The sequence below is a fragment of the Monopterus albus genome, unplaced genomic scaffold, assembly GCF_001952655.1.
Source record: "Monopterus albus unplaced genomic scaffold, M_albus_1.0 scaffold23.1, whole genome shotgun sequence".
Classification (NCBI taxonomy): domain Eukaryota; kingdom Metazoa; phylum Chordata; class Actinopteri; order Synbranchiformes; family Synbranchidae; genus Monopterus; species Monopterus albus.
Genome location: NW_018127903.1, coordinates 4,152,988 through 4,172,407, shown reverse-complemented (window position 1 = coordinate 4,172,407; position 19,420 = coordinate 4,152,988). Strand labels below are relative to the sequence as shown.

General features: G+C 40.3%; 2 protein-coding genes across 2 annotated transcripts in view; one reads left to right on the top strand and one right to left on the bottom strand.

Moving 5' to 3' along the window:
- The window catches only part of limk2 (LIM domain kinase 2), a 15,645-nt gene extending 13,141 nt beyond the window's left edge, over positions 1 to 2,504 (bottom strand). The window contains exons 1-2 of the mRNA XM_020594391.1: positions 2,163 to 2,504; positions 1,822 to 1,918 (exon numbers count right to left, since the gene is read on the bottom strand). Of these exons, the coding sequence (XP_020450047.1) occupies positions 1,822 to 1,918; positions 2,163 to 2,178 (113 nt within the window). The 5' untranslated portion in view covers positions 2,179 to 2,504. The remainder of the gene's footprint in view (positions 1 to 1,821; positions 1,919 to 2,162) is intronic.
- Positions 2,505 to 15,628: 13,124 nt separating this feature from the next.
- The window catches only part of wscd2 (WSC domain containing 2), a 34,339-nt gene continuing 30,547 nt past the window's right edge, over positions 15,629 to 19,420 (top strand). Inside the window, exon 1 of the mRNA XM_020594471.1 lies at positions 15,629 to 16,123. The gene's annotated coding sequence lies outside the window, so the exon portion shown is untranslated. The remainder of the gene's footprint in view (positions 16,124 to 19,420) is intronic.

Below are 19,420 nucleotides of genomic sequence, written 5' to 3'. Positions count from 1 at the left end.
TCCTGCTGGAGCGTATTGCATTGTTGGGGAATGAATTGCTGATAGTAAGTGGGGGAAAGTTAATAGAGGCCTCGAAGACCTTCGGAGGGAGTGTTTCACTCTTAATGAGACCATATCTCAGGGTGTGTGACCACTGTTCGTGCCCAGTGTTCTCCACCATGACCTCGTTCCAAGAAATGGAGAGCAACAGTTATTTCTTCATTCAGATCACAGTAGATTAGAGGCTGCATCAGCTATTTGCCGATTATTTTATAGAATGATTAATAGATTCCTTTAAAAAAATAATGAAAACACTGGTAAAGTGTATGTTCATATTACTGTCACAAAATTGGATAGAAAAACAATTTTAAAAAATGTGATCCCACAGTAAAAAAATGTACCTGTGGATAGTGTATATACTCTAAGTTCACACTCATGTATTTGCAATGTCGTGTTTTACTGCAGAAAAATGAAATGAGATCAAGAGTACCGAATATCACCACATTGTGTATTATAAATATGAAGTACGAGACTCTTTTCCTGCTGCATTGTACACCTCCAGTGAAGTACAAGATAAGAAATAGCCAGCTTCCTTTACTAAAATGAAACAAAGACAGCAAAGGTTTCTTGAGACAGTGGACTCACACGTCTGAATCGCTGTCTAGGAATGCAGAAGACAGCGGAGCTCAGTGTGCCATTATCTATAGGCCTCAATAACGCTGCTAGGCTTACTGGAACAAGAGTGATGTCAGGTTGTAAGAATGCGCACAAGGTGGACGTAGATGGAGTGCACAGTGGCAGCAACAGGAACACCACGGTGGGAATTCCATTACAAGGACATTTTGTGTTTGCTGTGCTATTTCCTTAGAAAGATCTGAGATTTGCAAAAAATATTAGCAGGAATCAGACATTTAAAACATTTTTTATCCATGAGTCAAACTCCAGGACATTTACTGTAGAGAAGTGCTTCCCACACACATGCAACATATCTAGGATCTGCAAGTTTGCAACTGAAGATCTTTCAGCCTAGAGAAGGATGCCAAGAAATGTGAGGGAGTATAAAAGTACAAACGGACGGAGAGGATCAGCGGTGAGTAACACAGCTACGTCACCACGATACAAGGGGCTGTATGTGTTAGTATGTTAGAGTTGTCAGCGTTTAGAAAGAGTGAAAACCCAGGTTAAGTAAAGACACTGCTAGATAATGGCTGACAGTTTTGACCAGCAACAGATGAATCAGGAAGAGCTGCCAGTTTTTAAAAATCTCAGACATATTCTCTCACACAAGAACAAGTGAATGATACCGCTAACCAAGGGAAAACCATCTGAGTTTTATATAACGTTGGCACTGAGCCACAGGTTCACAGCCCCACACTGAAATACCTCACTGTGGTGCAGTGACCTGTGAAAACCAGAGCGCTCACATCAGCTCCAGTGTAGCAATCACTAAACCTCAAAGCGGAGGGGAAACCTCCTCCTTGTGAAGCAGCAGGACCATTACACTGACCAGTCCACATTCAAGGACCTGAACCTTCCTGTCAGCTGTGACACTAGCAGGAGAAACATCCCACATTTTGTGCTGAAGCTCAAAAACAACGATGCATTGTAAAAGACAGATCTAGGCCCATGTTTAGGCTAAAAGCCAGAAGCTTCTGGGATTATCCACAAGGCCATTTGTAAATACACCCACACAGAGGAAGCAGTCAACATGTTGCGCAGCAGTGAAAACATTTGTAATGAATCCAACAAACTGTTCGTCCTCTTATTTCCAAGCCTTCACTTATGACTGACTAAACAGTGCAATACAGAGGCTACTTGCAGTCATAAACTTGGAGCACTTACTGAAAGCAGGAGTTGTGCCAGGTGTCCTGGAGAACTTTCATGTGATAGGAGTCTCGAATTTCTCCTCCACAGCCCGCACAGCAACAGCTGTCTGTACCTGCAAGACATCATCCAATCACTTAAAACTGGAGTGGGACTGTAAGCTGAAATAGGTAAAAACCGAGAAGCCGAGGGAGTGTACACAGCTAAACAGCAGGTATTTTCGACGTTACACTAAACCTGTAGTGTCAAACTTGCAACATCGTATCAACTCATCGTGTAAAACGATAACAACATTTTGCTAAACGGAAACAAAAGTCTCTTCTCTTCAGTGTCAAGTTACAACCTAAAATACTTCTTACCTTCTGGTTCCTCCATCTACTCTCTAAGAGTGTCGTCGATATTCAGATTCTTTTACAAACTTTTCATACTGAAGCAGGAGAGCTGTGGTGTCGCGCTTCAAGCTTTCCCTTTGTCCCGTCGTCCAGCCAGGACTCCCAGACTCCTAACTCTGAACACGACAGGAAAGAACACACAAGTCCCATTAATTCACCTCCGAAAAACAGCGGGCTAAAGCGTTAAAGGACGGAGCTGCCTTCTCGCCGCTGGCAGGATAAGTGACGTAATGCAATCTACAAATTCCTGTACGGGGAGCGGAAGGGCGCAACTGCAGCACCTGGAAGCAGGAGCACTGAGGTCTGGCTCCAAACTGGAACCGTACAGCAGTGGCGCCATCTACCGCCAAAACCACGGTACTGCAAAAGATGTACTTGAAGACATATACTTACTTTATTAGGTACCTTCTATTAGATTCCTTGTATGTTAAAACATACTTGGCCCTTAAAGGTGATTCTGATTTTGATGCATTGTGCTGTTCTGCTGTTTAACGTAGTGTTCAGGCAGTTCTCATCCAGATGTAAAGTTCTATTCATCACCTGGAACAGACCAATAATAAAACATTGCAGTGTGTAAATAATAGAGGCTATAGCATGGGTGTGTTGTTAATATCAAGACATAACTGAAAAATAGAAAATAAATGAAAATATTTACCTTTACCCATTAACATGGTTTGCTAGTCTGTGCATTGGTCTGTGCTGAGCTGAAACTTCAGAGCACTTGAAACTCGAGAACTGAGAACCCTCTTCTGGCTTTTCACAGATATTTACAAATCATTTACAGTACGATTTGACTATGTGGTTGCTGCTTGGTTAAAAACATAGAAATGTTTGACTTTACAATTGACATAGAGTGCCTGAATGCATCACTAGCTGTGACCTCTGTAATGCTAGACAGTTTTATTTTGGTCAGAAGAACAGGTTCAGGACCCAAAAAGATGATGGCCTGCAAATGTGTTTGACCTGGATCACTGCTTGTGCCTGCTCTGAATAGATGACAGATGCAGACAATAATAGTTAAGTGCTTGTGTTTGGAAATATTTTAGCATGTGATGTTCATAAATTTCCAATGTCTGAACACCAGCCACATAGTGAATAGTGAGAAACTTGAAGCAGAGATGTCCACATGAAAACAAAAGCATAAACAGGTTTGTTGAAAAGCCCCAGAATGACTTATTTGACCATCATTAGTGTATACCTCCTTTATTTTCAGTAGAGGGTTAGTGTGATGTGATCAGGGCAGCAGGTTAATGTTATACCCATGTGCACTGAGGTTATATGTAATGAACCAGTGTCTGGGTGTTGTGCCTGCTATAGGAATGGGTCGGCATTTTTCAATAATGCATTTGACATTACTTTTACAGTATTTAGATGCAGGTAACTCAAGATTTCGAGATTTAGAGGCTATAAGTGGTGCCTTTGATCTACTGTCACAAAGATGAAATGGCTAATGAGGGTGGATAATCTTCAGGAGGGCAACATCTGGTCAGCCATATTCCACTGACCCAAAATCTGCAGCTAAACAGAATATCTCAAATTTCATAAGCCAAAAGGTCAACTCTGATGAAGACATAATTTATTTCAAGCTTTAACTTTAAGATTGTACCGTAGTGTTAAGTACTGTTTTGACCTCATGTCTCTGAGAAAAGGACAAGATTGAACTTGCTCTTTGAAAGTCTAAAACTCTAAAACTGGGAGAAAAGGGTTGAATCAGTGTTGGAACTGTAAGCTTTGGGTTAATATATTTTATAAACTGTCTCAACTGGAAATATCCAAAGGAGCTATTTACAAAGGGCAAAGTTAACTTGGTTTCTATTTATTGTCTACCCTTTGTGTATTGTTTGGTTTTCTCATTGCCTCACTGCCTGGTCCCTAATAATTGAGTTATGCAAGAAATTAACATCTAGGTTGGGAAAGCAATGGATTTGAGCCTTCAAAAGTCATTTTTTGAAAACCTCATGGCAAATATTAATATCATCTGGATCACCAGATGTGTTTTACCCAAAAGAGTCACAGGGTGGCAGCCCAGCAGCAGCGAGTACAGCAGAAGAAACATTAAATCTTTGCATAACTCAGCTGCTTGACTCTTTTCACTTACAAATACCAAAGCTGCTTTGCCTGTTGTACTCTTGTGTAACATACATTAGATCTGAAATTAATTATTTTGTTAAAGATCTTTCAGTGGCTTTGTCACAAAATTTTCAGTAATGGGAAAAATAAATTGACACATTCCAACCCTGCTCTGTTTTTTTTTTATTCATACTACTTAATTAAACTCTGGTGGTTTGTTCTTTGACTTTTATTTTTAAGTCATACATCACTGAATACAACATTACAGAATGACTGCATTAGAACAATATATAGACAGGTGACAAATTAAAAGATAAACCTGACTAAATGAGTGGTCTCTTCCAGGATGACATTGTCCCCAGCCACAGGACACCAGGAGTCACTGAATGTTTATCATATGCTATGGCCTTCACACCAGGATTCAACTAAGTCTAAACCAATGGTAGATTTTGGAACAATGTGCTAGACAATGTCTTCACCATCATCATCATCAAAACACCACGTGAGGGGAATGTCTTTTGCTGTTCATACCTCCAGTAGAGTCCAGATACTTTGTTGAGTCAATGTCAAGGAGCACTGAAGCTGTTTTGGTGGCCCAACACTTTGCTAAGTCACAGTATGCTGGTTTTTCCTCACCTGTATGTGCAAACTTTATATCAGCAGGGAACTGGGTTGATGTTTTCTTTGAAACTGCCTGCCCCACTGGTAATAATCACACCTACCAGTGGTTTTGTGGTCAATACACTTAGCTGCAGGAGCATGTCAAGCAAAGGAAAGCAGATCTGAATGCAGTGCTCTACAGCATTTGGAAGTCGGTTAGATCCCTGTCAGACAGTGCTGGGGCAGCACCCTTAGTAGAACTGTATATTATCAATACTCCCTCCTTGCTTCCTTCATGACAGAATGTATCACGGGCACTAAATTAGCACTGGGAGCATTGTTTGTTCCATATTCATAGACAGTGCAGCCCAAGGGGGAGTAAATTAATGAGTATACATGGCAGAGGGGAGCCTGAGTGTACAATGATGAGGAAGACAGGTCCTGGTCTAACCCTTGTTGTGGGGTGTGTTGTGAAGAAGACATCTGTGTCATGACTTAAACCAGCAGGGGTGCCTCATGTTGGAGCTGTCTCAGGTCTTGTCTGACCTTTCTTGAGTAGAAGTACTGTGCCATAAATTGTGCAGTGTGTCAGGAAATCCACTGGTGCAGCTGATCATCACTGTAATTACAACTCTATCTGAATAAGAGAAAACCTGACATTTAATTCCCTTGTGATTGCTTTTTAAAAAAAAATCCCTTCTCTATTCTTCCACTCTCGTTTTTAACTGTTACTCATGCATGTGCATATGTGTGTGTGTGTGGCCTTGTATTACTCGTGGTGTGGAGATGTAAATCTGTTTAAATCTGGGGACAAAAAGGCAAGTAGGCAATTATTAGGCAGGTAGTGGTTATGCTTAAGGTTAGGGTAACCTTCTAGGAATGTAAGTCAGTGTAATGTTACCTGAAGTGATGGAAACATCACTGCAGGGGACATTGCACACACCTGTATTACACACATGTGTGTGATAAGATGATTAACTAAGGGAAGCAGAGCTCAAGGTTGAAAACATACTGCTAATGGTCACAGATGTGGCCTACTATGAGTACTACATTTTTTTCCCCACAAGTGAAATCTACATATCAGATCAAGTATCTGCTGTTTGGTACCAGCGCACAAGCAAGATGAGATTTCACTATGCTGATCCATGTACGCTCTCTTATCTAGTTTCCCTTGTGGTTGGTGACTTAAATGGACCGTGTTTTCACTTTGCAGCGACAAGTCTCTTCCCCACTGCACCTGCAGTGCTCATTATAGCTTTGCTCTCTTTTGTGGGTTATGTGATGTGCATTTGGTTGCCCAGTCTCCAGGCAGAACTGATACATCTGAGAGGTGTGTGGTGGGCAGCGCAGACAACATAGAAAGACAAAGGTTCAAAGGTTTGTATTTCCATTGCAAATGATTAAGACATAATCTGCTGGTGGCTTGAGTCCCACTGGTTTACAGCCTTTGTCATATGCTCAGCCTCTTCAGAGGTTTAAAATGGCTGTCTTTATATTTAATGCATACAGAATTTATCCAGTAGGTCTGTTTGTTTATTTATGTTTTCCATTGTAACCCATTAAAATGCTAATGAGTATATCTTGCCAACTATTCATATGCAGATAAGAGCTCTTAAGGCTCAGACGCTACAGTGTGGCCCTGCTGCACAGTTGCCTTTGTTTAATGGGGAATTTTGGAGTTTGCTTTCAGGCTGTTTGGGATGTGCATACAAAACAATTCTGTCCCTGAATTGAGCTCACCTCCTGCTGGTAATGAGGCCACAGCTCACTGCATTAGTTGGCCTTTCTCCCAAAAATGAACAGTTATATAATGATAAAGAGTCAGCTTTCTTTTCAAAGAACAGTGAAGACAACTTGTTCATGTTGCTTCCTGGCAATTTATTTTCACCATCTAAAGGATTTTGTATTGTTAGGTAATTTTTTAGTCAGCTAGACATTGGTTAGATACTTGTTGTATTAGAAATGTTTAGTGGAGACAGGCTGTCTAGCTCAGGCTGTTAAATGCTTAGTCATTCTCATGAGTTTCTTGCAGGGTGCATATGGCCAAGGACAACTAGATAGAAAAGTTTGACTGTCAGCAGGCAGGATGATTATTGTTAGTATTATGATATGTTTAGCCGTAATCTTAATCATAATATCTTCCTAGGCTTAATGTCCGGACATGTCTCTGAATGTCCTGTATGTTCTTAGATACACACCACATAATCAACACTCACACACATTGATTTTCTCCATGTTTTGACTACTGCTATGGTCAGCTGTAAAGCTGGCATATCAGGTGACGCCACAGTTTGACGTGCCTGTGTAGAATGGGGTTAGCCCAAACCAGATAAATGTATAGGCCTATTGTGGTTCAGGGTCTTTCATTCTCAGTCTGCCTGCGTGCAGTATTGGAGGTGAAGATACCTGGACGTGTAATGTTAATTTTACCTGTGATCTTTTGAATAAACCAGCATGGTTATTTTTTATATCCAAGTGGTCCGCCTCGTCTCTCTGAGTTCCTGGTTAAAAGAACTGGGAAATATCTTTCAGTATTGTCACAAAATTTTATATGCAAAGTCATTGGTAGATCAAGATTGCACTGAATTCTGGGCTGACCACACTATGCTATTTAAAATATGAACTGTTTTGGCAGGAGTATTCTGAAACAAATTCTTACATTCATGAGGTCTGACTTGTTGGTGCACTGACTCATTTAAATATTGTACCTGCACTCATAGATAGATAGAGTATGTCTTCAAATGGTCCCATAATTGAACTCAAGGCTGAATGTGACAGAGTTTGCAGTTATGTGGTGTCTGTGCAGAACTCACTGAATATGAATGGAATCCAGAGCTCAAAACCAAATGTTCTGTATAGTGAGGATGCCTTCCTCTCTGCACTGTGGCAGATGGCATGAAAGAGCAGCAGTGCTTCTTTCCCATGAAGAATTCCACTGTATTTTGGGTGAGGCTCATTTAGATGTCATAGGTTCAGGCATTTCTTGAGGAAAGTCTGGTTTTTATTTCTCAAAATGTCTGAAATTCTGTTTTTTTGCCTTTGGGGAAGCAATCATGTTAAACTAATGAGGTAACAGAAATTTCAGTATCTATTCTACTTTAACTTAAATCTAAATGGATGTCTTTGTAAAACATCATCAATCTGTCTTGTTCGTTTTTGCTTACGATACCCCCAAATATGGTAACCTTGTTTGCAGGGAGGGGATGCAGTCTGTTCTGTATGTCGACTTGTCTTGGTTGTGTCAGCAGCCAACAACTTTGCCAATAAGATGTGTTTTGCCTTCTTTGTGTGTGAGTTTGCACATACCACCCATAGTTTGTTCTTCCTGCCTGAAAAGGCCAGGGACTAGTGGCTAGCTGCAATGCTGCTAATCTGCACATGGAAGCGTGTAAACAACTGTACACACACACAACACAACATATGCTAGTTTGCTAACCAGGAATCTAACTAGCATAATCCCACTGAAAACTATAGCAGCAACAGTAGCTACAGTATCCTGCAACCTAGAATGTGTGCACACATGCAAACAATGAACATGTCTGGATTTTATATGTATTTGTGATTTATAATGTTCTTTATACAGAGAGAGATTCTGTGGCCTCCATGTTGAATAGTCCATAAATGCTGATATCAAGCTCAGCTCCACACTCACATGGAGCCCTGCAGAAAGAAATCAATAAAACACGAACCTTAATACCAACCCACTGTTCAAGCTGAGCGGTGCAGACAGTCCATTTAGCATCTGTGCAGGTGTCTGTAAGATTTAAGGGATGTGCTGCCCATGAACTATGCCACACAAACAGTAGTGCTGATCCCTGATTCCTGTTGATCCTTATAAATTTGTACCATGTTAAAACTATCCCAACTTGGGCAGAAAAAATACAGATGTTAAATTTCCTTCCTTTTTGAGGTTATCTGAACTTATTCATGGTGACAGTGACAGGAAAAGACAGAAGTGACGGAAGATGTCACTGAGACAAATTGCACCATGAAGTGGGTCACTCTTCTGAGCGTGCTCAGAAAGGAAAAAAGGTGACAACTGTGTTGCCATTTGACAGGTGTTTCAATGTCTATATTCTTTTCCTTCACTGATCGTAATAACAGACACACAGAGAAATGTAAATGTGAGTGCTCACAACACAAACGCTGACTTTTACCAGTCTGTAAAAGCAATTTTAAAAATTCAAATGACAAACTGAATGTTGGTAATTAGACACCTGAAATCAATGTGTGTTGCATGTTTGCATGTGAATGAGTGTGTGTGTGTTTTCTCAGCCTGAAGAGAGATAAACCCCAATTACCAGAATGAGCTTTTGTTACATGGCATTCAAAAACAAACAACGAGGACAGAAAAAAAAAATCAATGTAATGTTGGTTAATACACTGTAGAACTAGGATTAGCAAATGTGTTCAAGTCAGCCAGTTGGTTTTGCATTTCAAATAGCTTTTACAAAACAATCAGAATGTTCTAGTTTAATATTTTTCCCCAGAGAGATTTAATGTTGTAGCAGGTTTTTGTAATAGTGTTCCCTTAAGTAGCTTTAGTACTATTGCTCAGCCTTACTTAGGAGGGCAGTTAATTAAAAGGTTTAATTACATGTCAGCAAGTGTGTGAGCAAGGTAACTGATCTTCCATTAATCGGGTTTGCAGAGAAAGCCAGAAAGCTCCTCATTTGAATGGATATTTGAGGCGGTTTATTTTTATTTGCTATCCCCACAGGAAATCTGGAAAGCAGTTTGACACTGGATTTTATCCAGTGATACCACAGACTCAGTTGAATCCCTGAATATATTTGACTCTTTTACTAAATGTTGTAAAATTTGCCACAGTCAGATGTTTCTTTTTCATTTTTTTAAACTTTCTCGAATTCTCTTGAACTCCAACTCGGTTATCTCTCACTCAGTCACAAGTGCACAATGCTCAAATGTTTTCCACAACTTTGTTGTCATACACTCTGCAGTCGTTAATAATCTAGTGCAAGGGTCAGCACACACATGCCAGGAGAGGTGGAGCGTACACAGTGTTTGTCAGGTATGAGGGACTGCAACAAAGTCACTTGAAAGCATGTATCACATCTATTTATGTAACTTTGCAGTTCATCCCCAATTCTTTATGTTTTTAATTTTTAAACAGAAGAAAATATTACATTATGCTGGCTGGGGAAAGTAGCTTAGATTCAGTGGTTGTTCTTAACATCTGCATTCACTGCCTTAAGTAGAGCACAGGAATGTAAAATTAGAGCCTTTAATAAAACAAACACATGTGTGTTGAATGTAGATGCTTATTCCCAAGCATGAAGTTTCACATCTCTTATTAATCAATGACAATAATAAACATGAGATAAGAATTTGTTTTTCTCACGAGTGAGAATGAGTTCAAGCGGAGGTGTGTGTGACACTGACTGCACAGCCAAGGCAGCTAGACCACTGCTCCAAGCATCCCACACACGTGTCTAATGAGGTACGACAGGCAGCAGAGTCAGACGGATCAAACAAAACTCAGTGGAACAATCATTATTTTTTCATGGTGAGTGAAAGTAGTAGGTCTCCAGTAATACTACCCCAGGCTCCAGTAACAACACTGAGACACTTCCTGAATAACAATTACAGTGTGTGATTGATTTCACAGCCTCAGTCTTCTGAGCAGAACATTTTGTGTGTGTGTGTTTGAAAATCTGCAGCAAAACTAATTTAGCCATTGATTGCTGAAGTGCTACAGCCAGGGGTTTAAGCTGAATGCTTAGGATAATCTTTTCATTAATTCATATTTCTAATTAATTCAATGTCCCCTTTAAATAATGCAAGGTCAGTTTTTTTTCTTTTTGATTTTTCAGACAAATGCCAGCAGCCATTAGGAGGTTTAACAGATGAGTTCTGCTAACATAGTAAATCCTGCTCCACCTGTTGCTTCTTCATGGCCTTTATAAGGAGCCGACTGGCCACAACCTGTTTTATTTTACACCCTCATCTATTACACTATCTGGATCTGAGGACATATGCTACAACCTGATATGCCATGCTGCTGCCATGTGCTGTCTGAAAGAGTCCTAATCAGGTTTCACAGCACTGAATATGTTAATTGAAACCAAGTGTTGAAAGCAGACATTTTCCACAGAGTGGACAGTTCATGGACATGAACAGGACATATTCACAAACACATGGTCAAAATTAAGATAAAATATTGATGCAACACACACACACACAAATGTTTGTTTTGTGTAAATGAAGCCAAGGAAAGCCAATCAGTCCCATTCTAGATGGACCAGCTTCTCTGAGGGGCACAGTTTGACCGAAAACAAATCACTGTCACTGTCTGCCACTGATTGTTGATGTATGACTTCCAGCCACTCACAGAGTTCAGTTTTCCAGACTGTCTCTGTATTTGGACAGATAGTGATGTCGTGGTGCAGATGTATAGAATTATGAGGCAAAGCTACAAATATTTACTGAATTAAAGTGCATACAGATTTTTGTGGGTGCAGCGTGAAACATAGATATGATGGAGACAGGAACCCGGAGGTGTCAAACAGAAGCGTTGCTCAAACCACAGATGATAAAAAAAACTATTAGCATTAATAGTCAACAATCAATAGACAACGGTAGTTAGCAGCAGCAGCATGGGGTTGGGGAGTAAAGTTTATTTTTAGTGATGATGTCATTCACTTTAAAGTCATCATCTGGAGCAGCAACTTATTCTTCTGGGTAGTCTGAACAGGATGAGGCTGGTCATTTTCTATAGTAACAGTATTTTCAACACTCCCCAAATAGAGACTAAAACAACAATGATTTGCCTCTACTCATGATTAATGTCTCTCAGTCTGTCAGTTCTGAATTAGTTTGCTCATCTGTGCCACAAACCTCCACTGTTGTTAAAAAACAATTAAAACACATCGCTGCACTAGGTGACATTTTTCCTCATTACAAAACACCAGATCCTAATATTTGTTCATGTTCATGTTTCATGTACTTCAGTTGTTGTAAAATGTCATAGTTCATCTGAGCCTTTATGCATTTAAAAATATATATATCAGAGTCTGGTGTTTCGTGATGAGGAAACATGTGCAGCGATGTGTTTCCCTGATGTGTTTTTAATTGGTTTTGAACAACAATGGAATTTTAAGGCACAGACAGAAAGATAATCCAGGTTGGAGACTGACAGACATTAATTGTGAGCAGAGGCAATTCATTGTTGGTTTTAGTCTCTGAAAGGAGAGTGTTGAAAATACTGTTAATCTAGAAAATGAACGGTCTTATCCTTTAATCGTCGAGGGCAAGAACAAAGAATAATGAAGTACTGCAGCCAAACATCTTTCTCACTGTCAGAATGAAGTGTACGGAAAACAGATCACATTGTTAGGTGCTTGTTAAATTCACAAACAGGGATTTCAAGTTTTTTCAGCTGTGTAAATGAGCTGTGCATGTGTGAAAATTGTCAGAGACACTCTTCACATATAGTTCTGTTTACTATAGCTTACTATGGTGTTATACAAACAAATGTTTAAGAATGACATTTAATCACAAGTAACACACTGAAAACACTCAAACTAAAGAATATAAGACATACAATTCACGTATATAATTGCCACTGTTGCCAGAAAGCCGCCTGAGGAGTGGGAAGCAAGTGTTTATTAGTTTAAAGGTCAAACAGAGTGCACAGCAACTACATGTATTGATTGTGTTATCCCTGGGTCAAATCAATGAAAACCATTCCAGAAAGAAGTTATAAGATTTTCTCATTAGATAGAAATGTTTAGAGAAGTGCAGAAAAACCTTAATATAGCGGAGAGATGTCTTTTCTTCATTGAGTCAGACTGGGGAGGTTTCGCTGTTGAGCCCATCAAGAACAGTTGATTTATCCCATGGGAGGGCGACTAGCAAGCAAATAATGAATCACTAAGCAGATCAGTAAACATGATGTGTGATTATCAACTGATTGACATGAGAAACAAGCACAGTCAGCAATATCCCAGTAGAAAATGAGAATGGCACTTAATAGAGGTTCACCCCTGGTCGCGGTGCCAACACAGACTTCACAATCTACCACAGTGGTTCTTTGAAAGCTTTGTTACGTGAGGATTTCCACAAAAAAAATCTGAATCATGAATGATCATTTGTAACAATGAGGCCCATGTTGACGTCTGAGATCAGTTCTCTGTTTCTTGTATGTGATGTTGACAACTAATCTGAAGGGGATATCGTTCATTCTTTTGTGACATGTATCAGGTTGACCCCTGTCTCACTGCATAAACATATAACAATTATTTCTCATCAAAACTCACAATATTTCAGCTCTTCCCATAGTGTAGCTCCAGTGGACTTTACATGATGCTCTGTTTACTGCACAAAAGATGATCTCTTGGGTGAAACATTCAACAAACTAGTGATGTCATGGATTATGCACAAAAGTGTCTCTGATAGACTTGGTCTTTTGCTTGAGAGGCTGTACTCTGCATATAAATATTCCAGTGAAGCAGAGAGACATCCAATAGTGTAATTTCACATGTGTAAGTTGGTCAGATCCTGACATGAAATTGGACCGTCAGAACAATTTAACTGGTGACAATCTGAAAACAGAGGAACATTCTTTTCACCTCTCATTCTTACAGCCTCCAACATGAGAAAGCACAGATTTTACACAGTAAGCCCATTATTTGTTTATGTCTTCTGCATTTTAGCTGCAGATAAACCAGTAGTGGTCACACACAGGTCAATCCACACAGTGCTGGCTTGCAGATGCAGACGTACGAGGGTTTGATGCCGTGTTGGTTGGCCAGGGGATTTATCTCTTGCATCACATAGTTAATCCCTCACTTCTGACATCTACTATATCTGCAGGTGTGTATATCCTTGATAAAGGCAGAAACTGGAGAGGTGTGCTGCATTCTCTCTCCAGAAACTGGAGAGGTGTGCTGCATTCTTTCTGCAGCACTCTGTGGGATAGTTTATCTAAACAAACCCACAAAATCCATATACCTTCTTCTAACATCAGGCTGAGAGCTTTAAGCTTCTGGTGTTTGGCTGCCATCCCATCCTGTGTGATTCAGCATGAGTAATATGACTGCTCCACACTGGTGATTTCAAGAGTGCCCCTCTAAGTTGGACACCATCGCTGAGTCACCATGTAGAGGCAAGTAACTGCAAGTGATAGCACTACACAGGACAGCACAGACAACAACCACCTCATGAACTGATGCTGCAGAAATATGCAGAGTCATCTCTACTGTGTCAGCACACCATCCGTTAAAGACAGGCCAGCGATAAGCCTATAATAACCAAGTGGCTTACTCAGACTGCAGGTGTGGGGCAGGAGGAGACCAAGTAGGGTCTGACTAACCTCACAGGTAAGATAAACGATACTCTTTCATTAACATTTAATCTCTACTTAGATGGCCTTCTTTATTTCAAGAACACACCAGCCAGGTGGGTTGGAGGTTCTAAACTCCCCGTGTACTATCTTAGTGCAGTCTTATAAGCACCGTGCTTGTAAGAAAATGTCTACTTGTGCACACGCCCTTTAAGATCTGTGTAATGCAATTGCTCTTAGCCACTGATTTAACAACCGTGACTGTCAAGGACAGAACAATAAAACTGATTGAAGAGCACAGTTTACACACAAGGAGATTTGCAGTTAAACAAGATGGATTATCACTGCGATCTGACACTGCACAGCCTGCATGCAACAGGGAGACACACAGCGGCTGGACATCTGAAGCAGAACTGGAAGTCAGGATTAAGAAAAAAAAAAGACTCTCAGTATTAATCAAAATGTGACATGTGACAGTAATCAATGTGTAGTGTCTGGCTATAGAGGCAGAAAATGGTCAGTTTCTTTTTCTTTTTGTCTTGGATTCAGTCAGTGATGCATGCAATGGTTACACTTTACACACACCCACAATCCTACACATTACACTTATGTATATTAGATAAAGAGACAAAACATAGCTGTCAGAAATTGACCTGGTGTGAGTGACTTTGCCCAGTTAATGTCAGTGAGCAAAATGAACTGGGTTAACTTTGTCCAGTACCAATGGATTGGTCTCATCCGGTGTTAATGTTACATTTTATATTGACGTTGGGCCATTTGCTCAAAACTAAACATGGTTATATTGATCTAGTGCAAGTCACACACAGTAAAATCTCATTGCTGTAACTTAAAGTTGTCAAGAATGTATTGCTATCTGTACAAAACAATATGTGTATTACTGCAAAGGATTCACATAAAAGTAGACCCAGTGATTTTTAGTGTGTAAATCGACTTCTAGAACAACATTATAAAACCATAAACACACAGTACAGAAAATGGTGGATATTAACCGGAGCAAATGTAAAATCTAGAGCCATACCTAGAATAGTATAGTACAAATCTAAATTATACTCCATTAGATGTTAATAAATGCTGCTGGTATTACAGCCTTTTCTGCTCAAATTATCCACATTATTAATCAGGTTTCAGCTGCACTCTTAACCCTGGACCACCTGCCATAGTTGTTAATACTGATATTTTGGTTATCACTAATGTATTTTGTAGTTTAAAGGAATCTATATTACGCGGCAGTAAACAACCCAGGCAAATGGCTCACATGCGCAAAAACCGATACATCCAATTCTGCAAACAAACTATCAGCAGGGAGTGCGTCGCCAAGCGTCTCCCTTGTGGCCCAGAAAGCAACAGAGCGCGGCGGCCCCTGCGTGTCTGTGTGCGCTGCTGTGTCTCTTTAAGTACAGCAGGCAGTGCTGTCGGTCCGTGAGGGAGCACAGGGCGCACGGTGCGGCGCTGCCTCTCCGCAGCGTCAGACAACCGTCCTTCACATCGGACAGGCGACAGAAGAGACAGCTCGAGCCACCGCCTGCATCACAACCATACTTTGACCTTAATAAAATGACTGGAGCGACTGACACGACAAGGGGACCGTCGCAGCGGGGCTGATGTAGACTCGTGAGCCAACGGGGCCGTTAACGTTACTACCTCCTTCTCCAAGTGAAAGCTTGAAGCGCGTAGTGGCTCATTTGCGGCACAGTAGCACAGAGTATTATTGACTGCACAGGCTAATGGGATTGACAAACTAATTCTGGTTGTGTGCGAATGAGTGCACGGTAAAACCAGCTTTTCAGAGCTCATGTTATAATTCATATTTGGCTGAATGGTCGTGGAGATGAAACATCAAGAGCCGGGGAGATGACCATCCTCAGATGAGTTGCGTCCTGTGAACTGCAACATCAAATCATCCGCCGAAGCCTTATGTTGCCACATGTTTGAGGTATTGTGAAGATTTCTCACGTATTTTCTCTGATTTCATACAAATTAAAAAGAAAAACCCTCACTTAGCAGCAGCAGCAGCTCAGAGTCATTGTGTTGGTTATATCTGTGTTGCAGGAGTCTGAATGGTTAATCAGTGCAATTGCACTGACACTAACACTGACTAAAACACAAACCCAGAAATGAATGGGGTTTGTTATTTTTAAATGATCACTGGGTTTGAAATTGAATAGAGAGGCTACCACTTGTTTAATCAAAGACTGTAGCTTCATCTTTATGTATTTAAAGGCAGTATGCCTTGATTAGACTGAGCCTCAGGCCAGAGAAATGCCGGAGTAAAGTAGAGGCTCTAATCAGCCCTGCCTGTTTCTATACTCCACACATTCATCTATTTATTTGACTCATGACTTTTCCAGTAGACAGGGTCATCCTAAAAATTGTCTATATTATTTTCACCTGTAATGTTTATGTTGTGTGACAGATGTTTCCTGCTCTCTGCTCAGTACATCATCATGTTCACGAGACAGTAAAGATGCATTAGTGTGTAACCAGATGTATGGTTGGTGACCCACAGACTAAACACCCCCATCATTTTCCCCAAAGTGTGAACTCACTGGATTTCATTAGAGCGCTCCTGCTAAGTTTTTACCCGAGCTGAAAATTAGACACAGAAAACAAGCTATTTCCTCCCCTACAGGAAACTAATTTAAGCATTTTTTTCTGGATTTTTGTCTCTTTCTGTAGCTCTAGTATAGACAGAACCCACATTTCTTTTTTCTCTGAGCCAATTTATTTTTTATGTTGCAGGACAAGAGATCAGTTGCTGGTCTGATAGATTGTGTTTGTCTTTTGTTTTTGGCTGCTATTTTTATAATCAGTGAATTGCTTCAGTCAGTGAATTTTAAGCAAAAACGCCAAATATTGCAGTGTTTCCACTGCAATGATTAGTTGCCTTTCTTGTTTTAAATCATTGTAAATTGAATTTCTTTGGGTTTTGGGCTGTTACGTTTCCATGGTCTCCAGGAAATTAAAAAGAGAATATCAAGAAAATAATATGGAGATTAGCTGATAATAAAAGTGACTGTTACAGTATTTATCCTCAGCTGTACAAGCTCATGTTGTACAGAGTAACTTGTGGTGATTTTAATGAAATTATGCACATTTAGTAGCCTCCGCTCTCCCTCACTGTATTGCCTTTGTGCTGTTGATAACCGTAGCCAGGGGCACTATGTTTTCAGATTGTCTCATTCTTGTATTCATGATATCTCAGCAACGCCCTGAGGGAATTTCCTCAAATTTGGCACAAACATTCAAACAACACACTGTTTCACTGTAATGACTAGCACAAGAATGCCAGCTGTAATTCCTGACAGTTCATCCACTTGGATTCAAGGATTAATGAATTACAATTTGGTGGACAGAGGTCAAGGGTCAAGATTAGTGTGGCCTGATTGGTGGAGACATAGAACCATGAGGCAGTAATTCTCATGACCTCAGTGCAGCTTTCTATAGATCACTGTAGTGAACCAACTGCTCAGTGTGAGGAGATGAAGAAAAGGCGCATACTGTTTGTTAACACTGCTCACAGTGCTTTTAAAATTAATTGATGAATGGCACGCATGCTCCTGCTATTTCAGCACTTGCATGAGGGTAAATAAGAAGCATGCAGCATGACAGACCTCTAATGCAGTGGGAGCATGACATTCAGCTCAGAGCGACTGAATCTGGACCACGCTGAATTTATCAGTACAATGAATGTCACTGTGAAAAGCTTAAGAATTCAGACTGAACCTATTGGTAATAGGATTTCACATCACATTAGAACAGTAATGAAGTTTCAGCTGTGCAGAAGGGATAACTGTGGCACTCATTTAAAAAAATCTAATCACTGAGTTTACTGTTGATAACATGAGTTCAGTCCTCCCTGAGGCAGAAGTGAAGGAGATCAGAGAAGTACACCAACTGAAATTCATGTTTGAAACACCCAAGAATGAGAGGATGTTGTTTCCACTGCTGTTGCTGATTCAGATTTTGTCAGTCATGGTCAATGTCACAGCATTTTGTACCAACAGGAGGCCCTGTGCAGCCTCAGTGTACAGACTGAGTCCTGAAAGAAAGAGAAGTTTTTATGCATTTGATGTTGAATTTCAGAGTTGTAGCTGAAGAGGAGAACTTGAAAGTGACTCAGATATGAAGTCCTTTGTGTAGCAACAGGGTGGCCAGTAGCAGAGTGAGGCTTTGAACGTGTCCAGAGCTTATCTCTTCATCCTCTTGGCCACCTCTCAGGGATGCGCCATGATCATAACCATGGCAGTGGGCTTTGAAGATCGCTAGATGAACTGACAGGAATTACAGCTGGCATTCTTGTGCTAGTCATTACAGTGAAACAGTGTGTTGTTTGAATGTTGTGCTCATTCCTGATATATCACCATCAAGAAAGGAAGTCAAGAGCTTCATTAGATCTACAAAAATAGCTAGACATTAGGTACTCTGCTGTCTTTATTATAAAGATGTGCTGAAAACTTTAGTGTTTGTAGAAAGCAGAACAGTAGTGTCACACTCAGTGGCATCAAATTTTATTTTTATTGATCTGAATTCAAAACACAAAGGGTATGTCTTACTTTATTATATTTTGCAATAACTTATTTTCCTTTTCCTCAAAAGAAAATCTGATTTTCCAAAGAGGGTAATCTTTAAAACTGTGTTACAGTTACACAGAGTGGGTCAGACATGCTGCTCGCTCATCTCAGCCAGATATTCAGCTTATAGGAGGATTACTCATTCTGTAAGATGTATCCAGAGAATCAATGCCTAGACAGGTGGTAAGATAATTCTGGGTGGCAGACCCCAGACAACGCCGGGAAGACCCAAAAGTTCAACTTGACCTGTAATCCGTGGGTCCTGTTGTTAAATATTAGATTTGAATATGCATTTATGTTATAAACTCAAACACATATTCAAACTAAAGTGTGAACAAACTAACTGACAAATGACTGATGACACGCTAAGTAGATAGCTAGCCAGACCTGCTGTTCATTCTTTTTCTCTCAGACAAAGACTGACACCCTGCTGAGGACATGGATGTTGTTTAATCCAACCGAGGCTACTATGTGGCGTGTGTGTGTGTGTGTGTGTGTGTGTGTGTTTCAGTCACAGTGCAAAGTCGTGTCCATCTCCTAATTTATTGGGATGCAAATGCAAGGCTATCTATCCCCAATGTGTTTTCCTTGGAGACATGGAGACAAAATCTATTGCCACAGAGTCATCAGATAAGATCATTATTATGTCATTGTACATC